Source organism: Rhinichthys klamathensis, unplaced genomic scaffold, assembly GCF_029890125.1.
Source record: "Rhinichthys klamathensis goyatoka isolate OS25496 unplaced genomic scaffold, OSU_Roscu_1.1 h1tg000603l_1, whole genome shotgun sequence".
NCBI classification, from domain to species: domain Eukaryota; kingdom Metazoa; phylum Chordata; class Actinopteri; order Cypriniformes; family Leuciscidae; genus Rhinichthys; species Rhinichthys klamathensis.
In genome coordinates, this window is record NW_026607058.1 from 1718940 (window position 1) to 1726729 (window position 7790).

A 7790-nucleotide genomic window follows, 5' to 3' on the forward strand; every position below is an offset into this window, starting at 1 on the left:
TCCCAAAGACCAACAGGACCATCCAGACTTTCATCAGTGACAGATGCAAAAGCAAACATCTGTCATGGTGCGGGAGTGCATCAGTGCAAACGGCATGGGTGACGCTTGTGTGTAAAGGTACTGATTGTACAGAGACATAAACTGCCATTAAGATGACATCTTTCAAGGGAAGCAAGACAGTGCCAGGCCTCATAATGCATGTGTTGTTTCTTAGACACGTTACACTGCAGTCCAGATCTGTCTGCTATTAAAAATGCATGAAAAGAAGAATCAGACAGTAACCAAAAACTTCACCAATTAATATCCTCAATTCCCAAACGAATAAGGTTTATATTTTCAAAATGCAATTAAAGCAACACCAAGCAACTTTTCCTCTGCGGTCCCCCTACAGGTTGGAAGTGGAATTGTCCATTACCGCTGTCGTAAATAATTCATCCTACTGTCGCACGCACACTCGCTGTTTATCCAGCGCCGGCTTTGGAATGAATGTCCACAGACAAGGTAGCTAGAGTATGTTGCATGATTTCATGAAAGTATGATGTATTGCGACATCAGAAACGAAGAAAAACTAAATAAAGCAAGTCAAATTTGTAGTTTTCTTATATCTCATTAGAACTAAACGCGACCCGATCTGGCAATCTTACATAGCGTGGTTATAGCAGATATAGGATCCAGAAGTGCCTTTCACCCTGTTACGACTAAAGCCTAGTTCACACTACATGATTTTAAGCCCGATTTGCAAATCGTTGAGCTCGCCGACAGGTCAGGGTGTTATCGCGGGAGATTAGCGGGCGATGAACACTCGCCAATCTGTTAGTATGAAAGAGCCAACAACGCATCAAAGACGCTCGCAGACGCGTCGCCGAGCCCAGAAAAATATCTAGCATGCTAGATATCCAGAGCTGTCGCGCGACTCAAGCTCACGTGATGTCATGAGCTACAGCCAATCAGAGCAAGGCATGTTCGCGTGTTGTGTTCTTCTTCGCTGGGTATTGGCGCGCGTGCTGTTTCACGTCATTTCCGGTTTGTTTTATCGCGTGATTTTTCGTGACAAAACGTGGTTTGTAGACAAGATAGAATCGTTGGGTGACAGAGTTGTTGTCAACTCGTGTAGTGCGTTACCTCCTGTTGCGGATCAATCACGTTGTGTCGTGTGGTGTGAACTAGCTCAACAACTTGAACACTCCTGATTTCACAGAGAGCAAGTCATGTAGTGTGAACCGCACAGTTCAGCCCGACGGTTTAAAATCATGTAGTGTGAACTAGGCTTAAATGAACCACTGAAACCATTTTGGAAACATTATTTTAAGGTAAAAAAATCTTACTTAGTGTTGCTTTAAGTTGGTCAGGGAAAACATTGGAAATCTTTCTTTGTACTTTTGTAAGTTAAATAAAGGTTCAAGAGAATTAACAAATCACAGATTCTTGATTTTATTGCATTTTACAAAATCCCGACTTTTCTGGAAATGGCTGTGTAAGATTTCTCTCATTTATGGTGTTTTATCTTACCGAGGTTTTCAGCACAGACACTTACATTATGGACAGTTGCAGAGCTTTTTATAGTAAAACCAAGACTTTCAGCCCTATAAAGAGGCCGTGGTGCTTATCCCACCAGTTATTCTAGAAATGGGACAGAAAGCCTCTCAAAATCCACTTAGTTCCAGTGCCAGAAATAAGTGTTGATTTGGCCCGGTCCTGCTTGTCTTCGCTCGTGCTGCAGTGCGCTGGAAAATGGCTCCAGGTCTCTCGGCACACATTAGATTACATCATGAGCACCTGCAGCTGTGAACTCAAGACGCCGTGATGAAGCCGGTCCCGGACGCTGACGGGAAATGAGGATCAGTAATGGATGGGACAGCACTCTTCAGCAACACTTGTCTCTCGGCTTGATTAATAATGCATTTCTGACTGATGATCCTTGAAAAACCCATTATGAACCTTTAACATAATCCTCCACTTTCTTTCAAACACAAGCTTTGACTGGTTCTCGAAGGAGTTTGCTTCGGGATGAGGACCAAACACAACATTGTTTATCATACATAAGTAGCCATGTCCTTAACATCAAACTGGAGGTTTATTAATAGTGGAATGAACTGATTAAGCCAAATATGCAATATTAATAACATTATGAATGCACAAAGAACAGACTACAAACATTGGGTTAATTTTGTATTATAGGAAATATCATAATATTTGACTGGACACATGACTTTTGGCATCAATAAAAGATATGGTTTATTTGGTAAGCAGCTATACATAATTTTAAGGTTATAGTTGTATTTGTTTATTTGCGTTGAACATAGATCTGAACGAAGCTTTGGCCCACCAGTTGAGACCTCTGATTTAACTTGCATGCATGCCCTTAAAATTTTTGGTTTGCATTCGCACTTGTATGAAATATTTCAATTGATAATATGCATATGTGCTTCTTTTTGAGTAACATGCACATTTGAGATCTAATAAAAAAACTTGTCATTTTGAATAAGACTTTCAAGAAATATTACAATTTTACATTTTTGAAGAAAATGCATGGTGATTGTCCATGCAAAACACACTGTCAATGATGCTATATGGTTGCTAGGGTGTTCTCAAGTAAAAATGACATTTGGAAAATCATCTCATCTCCAGATGTGGCTCGTTGTCTATCTGAGGGATTTTACGCACACACACATCTTCAGTCGTGCTGGAGGTTTCATCACATGACTGTCAGCAGTTCTAGAGAGGACGGACTTGGTAAACAAGTCTAATAATTGAATCTCAAGGGGGTTTTGCACACTAAAAACTGACATTTAAACGAGTCAACATTGATTTGTTCCCACAGCTGCTGAATCAATTGTGTTCAGTCACAGGACGAATCAGAGAAAGTTCACAACATCTTGTTTACAGGTTAATCGTTTTAAAGGCAGATTTTTGGTTTTGTTACTTGTAGTTGTGCATAATTTACTGTTATTACTATAGTGAGTACATGTAGTAACGTAACTGGCACCTTAAAATAAATTGTTACCAAAAACTCTATAATATAATAATAATGCAATTAAAGAGAGTTCACTTTCATGACTGTTTCTTAAGTTTAAAAGTTTTACTTTAATGTACATTTAAAATCATTATGTTTTAATAATCTTTTGTCATGCTTTAAAGAAGTACACTTATTTTGATGTGCTAACTTTAATACTAAAGCACATGTAGTATGTTTCAAAATTACATTTAAAGGTTTTAAATTGCAACTTCATTACAAGCATGCAATTGCAACTATATTTAAATGCATGACATACAAGTTTTAATAGAAATTACATAAAAGCATAAATGCTTGAAGCAGTAAACTTTGGAAGTAATTCTGAAATTGCATATAAAGATGTACTTAAGTGTCAAAAGCACTTTTCAAGTTCAAATAATTGCATTTAATATAAATTTAAACTATAATACATTTTCATTTAATTGCAAATAGCATGCAATTAAGTGTCTGAAAACATTACATTCAGTTCGCACTTAAGCATATATTATTCCCGTATTATGATTTCTAAAAGTGTGCTTTAAAAGTGATGCTTTTCCTGCTGTAAACACACTAAACACATCCTCAGCCGCAGAGCAACATCTTATTGAGGTGTTCGTTTTGCACAGGTGTTTTCCAGAAGATGCGCAGTGTATATGTGGTTGGTGTTCCAGTTGCACAGATATTTTCCAGCATGTGCTGTAACAGGTCATCGAGCCGCCGCTGAAAATAGAGCAGGATTGTGTAATCCCTGCTTTTGACTCCAGAACTGTAAGACAATCGATAAGCCTTGACCGTAGAGAGAGAGAGCTCTACTAAACATGCATAAATCAATAGATAAGTGTTCGAGACCGATGATCGGTAGACGGATGGGACTGTGTGTGCGGGTCACTACGAGGCCAGAAGACACTAGAGACCGGAAATGAGTTGTTGTTTTTGACCTGAATACAACCAATAAATTCTCTATTATGAATATGAATCATGCATACACACTAGTCCATGGTCTAATCTGCTCAAAGTTCCACAAAACACATTGATTTTAATATCTGATTACAGGTTAATCCAGGATTAAACAGTGTGCTCACCTTGACTAAATGGCCATTTGATTACGAGTGTTATAATCTAGTGTAAGTGATTGATGTGCCCAGAACAGAAGTGCATGTGAACCCCTCATCCAATCTTTAACGAAGGAAATGAGTGTTTGTACTTTTACATTAGAGTTTATTTACCATTAGAGTGATGTATTCTACACCTATAGTACATTATTTGCTGTAAAAATGATCGAGTGATGCGAAATGTTTCCATAGCATGTATGTACATTACTAAACAGTACATTTACATGGATATTATTTGCACATACCTGAGCATCGACACACAGGTTCCTCTAAACATAAGAATCCCGATTAATTGGTTAACAGGTAATTCATGCAAGCTTTTAGTGTTGTTATTTTAAAAGCTTGACCCTTCCCGACCCCATAAACATGGCTGTTCAAATCAAGGCATTGCGCGCAATGGACAGTCTCCGGTTCGGATGAATGATTCCTATACAATTGGATGACAGGCCAGCCGGTGATTTTTGGACTATACGCTCCGAGGATATAAAGTTAAAGCCCATTACACTGCAAACGTCCACCAAGGAGATGCCGAGTATTAAGGCGAAACGAAAAGGACAGATTAGTATATTTGATCGTATTAGCCTCTGCTATATGCGTTTGTGTCCGAGAGTCCGCGCTCCCGGCCTCCTCCTGTCCAACATCTCAAGTCTCAAGGCTTCTCTTAGTTCTTTCTGTGCTTGTTATCCGTGTCAGACACTAACTGAGTTTGTGTTCTTCCCCCAAAGCCGTCCTCGTCCCTGCGCGTGTCCTGGCGCGCGTCTCCGCCGGCGCGGGTCTGGTGGTGATCTCTCCGGGAAGACTGTGTTTCTGCGGCGGCTTTTGAGCTCTCTGTAGGCATGGTGTATCTGTAGAAATCGCCGGACTGGGACTGCGCACTTTTGGAAAGCGACCTCGCTGTCCGGTTGGAGCCGGTGGTGTTGAAGTGGATCAGATCCGCGGACGCGCTGCTGTTGCTCTGCGTCCCGTTGCTGATCGCGGAGATGTTGCTGTTGGTGTCATTGAATGGAGAGTTGGGTTTTGTACTATTGCTTCCGGCGGGTTTCCATATGAGACTGTAGTAAATGGCCAGGATGATCGCAGCCAGAGACACGGATAAAACATACGCGAACACGGTGGCCAGTCTTACCCACTTCTTATTGGTTTTTGCAGCCATCTTTGCCTTCTTGTCGCCCGTGTAAGTGGCAGGTTTGCCCCTCTCCATGTTGGGCATCTGGTCTCTGTCCCGATTGACCCGTTTTTTTCCTCGATGCTCCACGGTCGCGTCCGTCTTGGGGGATCTTGATGATCAGACCCTTTCAAACCCGTCAGTTGCGGTTAAATCGATTGAGTTTCGTCCATGGCGCTTGAAATGTCTCAGAAATCCATCAGGATCATGTTGCACCTCGATGTGGATGCTGAAGATGATGATGATGATGCTTCTGGTGTTTTCCAGCATCCACTGCAGCTTTTTCCCCAAAGACAGAGATGTTTCTGATCAAAATATCATGGGATGGATTAGAGAGGCTTGGAAATTATGAGACTCATACTGCATGTGTGTGTGTGTGTGTGTGTGTTGTTCAACTGAAGAAGAGGCTTCATCAGCTAAAAATACAGGAGAGGAGGAGGAGGAGGAGGAGACTCTTAAAGGACCAGCGGAGACTGAAGAGAGAAAACACATGATGATCAGTTCAAGATCTGGTAACACTTTATAATAACTTTCATCAAAATGCATTAAAAATATCTAAAACATATATTATATAATGCTGAACAGGTCTGTCAGTGTAATTTACATTATATATATATATATATGTGTGTGTGTGTGTGTGTGTGTGTGTGTGTGTGTGTGTGTGTGTGTGTGTGTGTGTGTGCTTGATGGTAACATTTTCAGTTAACTGGTTTTAGACAATATTAGCCTGTATTATAAAACATTATTATCAAAAATATGATTTTATATTTTAACTGTATCAACCTAAATGAATGAATGTAAATGACTTACAATAACAAATGCCGTCATAATTAAGATGCAATATTTTTTATATAAATTAGAACATATTTATATGGAACAATTTCTGTATTAAATGTAGTGTTCTATTAATCGATTAATTGCATCTAACATAAAAGTTTGTGCTTATATAATGTGTGTGTGTGTGTGTCTAGTATATGCATACAGTTGTGTTTAGAATTTTTTTGCACCCTTGGTAAATATGGTCAAAGATGGCTGTAAGAATAAGTCTGCATTGTTTATGCTTTTGATCTTTCATTCAAAAAAAAATCTCAAAAACCAACAAAAAAAAACATTAATTGAAGTAAAATAATTGAAAGTGGTGGGGAATCACATTATGAAATAAATTATTTTTTTAGCACACCAGGGTGACTGAATGTTTCACAGGAGTATAAATATAAGGAAACACAAAGGCCAAATTCCCGTAATTATCCTTCACAGTGAGTGAAACCACAGAATATAGTTCTGATGTGCAGATTCCTCACTCGCCAGCAGAGGGAACTCTAACCGCTCGATCCACCGCTGTCATGGACTCAATTTCCCACAGTGCTTTGTGTTTGTCATCAATCATGTGCATCTGTTCCTCACATAGACTGTAAAAAAAGATGGACGACGCCCCTTCGCTCTTTTCCATTGGAGAGAACTGAAGCCGCCAGAGTCCCGATATGGCGCTGACATATTGGAACTTGAGTCTGCGCAGTAGCGTTTTCGGGACCAGTCATGCGCAGTCGTGAGCAGGAAGTAAAGCCGCGAAATCAAGGCCCCGCCCTCACTCACGTTGAATCAATCGCAAGCACACGCCCCGCACTTTTCTTAAGTGGCCTTGTCTGCTCCGTTCCTCTACAATGATGTCTGCTGATTGCAGTACCTCATTAAAATAAGGTAAATACAACCACTGACCACATAGTCAACATTATGAAAAAAAGTCCGTTGGTGCTTCAGTGACTACTTCGCACAGAGAGCCTGTCAATCACAGCTGTCAATCATGATGTCACAGCACCGTTTTTATAGCATCAAATAACTAACTAAAAACGAACTTATTTTAAAAACAAACACTTGAAATTACATCAACGTGATAGAAACTACAGTAAATGACAGAAACTATCTTTAGAAAAAAGATATGTGAAGTGTAATTTAATTATTTAGTTGGTCTCACGTCCCGTTGAATAACATGGGGAGGCGGGGCTTATGAGCTATACTAGGACCGGTCACCGGGGGGCGATCGAGACGTTTTGGCTTCACTTTTGAGGGCTTGTGCGGCACGCTTGGTTCCTCATCATCACCTCATCACCTCGTGTGTCTCTGCCTGTTTATTCCTGTTCAGTTGGTTATCGTCTTGTCTTGTCTTGTCTTGTCAGCGTTACTGAGCGTTTCTCCTGTTTTCTATTTCGCTGGTTTTCTCGTTTCTGGATTGGTTTGTTTGATTGGACTGATTCACTGTGCTCTGATCTTCTGCCTGTTTAATGGACTACAATTTTGGATTGTGCTTCCAATAAACTGCATTTAGATCTTCTCTCGTTGTGTTACAACCAGGGGCGGCGCCAGATAATTTTTAACGCAGGTGCTGAGGGGGTGCTAGATCATTGACAGGGGGAGCTGCGCAATTAGCCTATATATATATATATATATATATATATATATATATACACACACTATTATTTAAATGAGCAAAATTTATGATGAGATGTGGTCCAGTTCACGTTGT

The 7790-nt window shown here is 40.1% G+C and overlaps 1 protein-coding gene across 1 annotated transcript; it reads right to left on the reverse strand.

Annotated features, from left to right (window-relative positions):
* Positions 1-4189: 4189 nt before the first annotated feature.
* On the reverse strand, positions 4190-5616 carry LOC130075753 (putative transmembrane protein INAFM2). The gene has a single exon (XM_056240521.1). It carries the CDS (start codon positions 5312-5314, stop codon positions 4766-4768), a length of 549 nt encoding a protein of 182 aa, XP_056096496.1. The 5' UTR covers positions 5315-5616; the 3' UTR covers positions 4190-4765.
* Between the last annotated feature and the right edge of the window lie 2174 nt (positions 5617-7790).

Coding starts and splice junctions, on each gene's coding strand:
- LOC130075753 (XM_056240521.1), bottom strand. CDS start 5,314: ATGCCCAACATGGAGAGGGGCAAACCTGCCACTTACACGGGCGACAAG.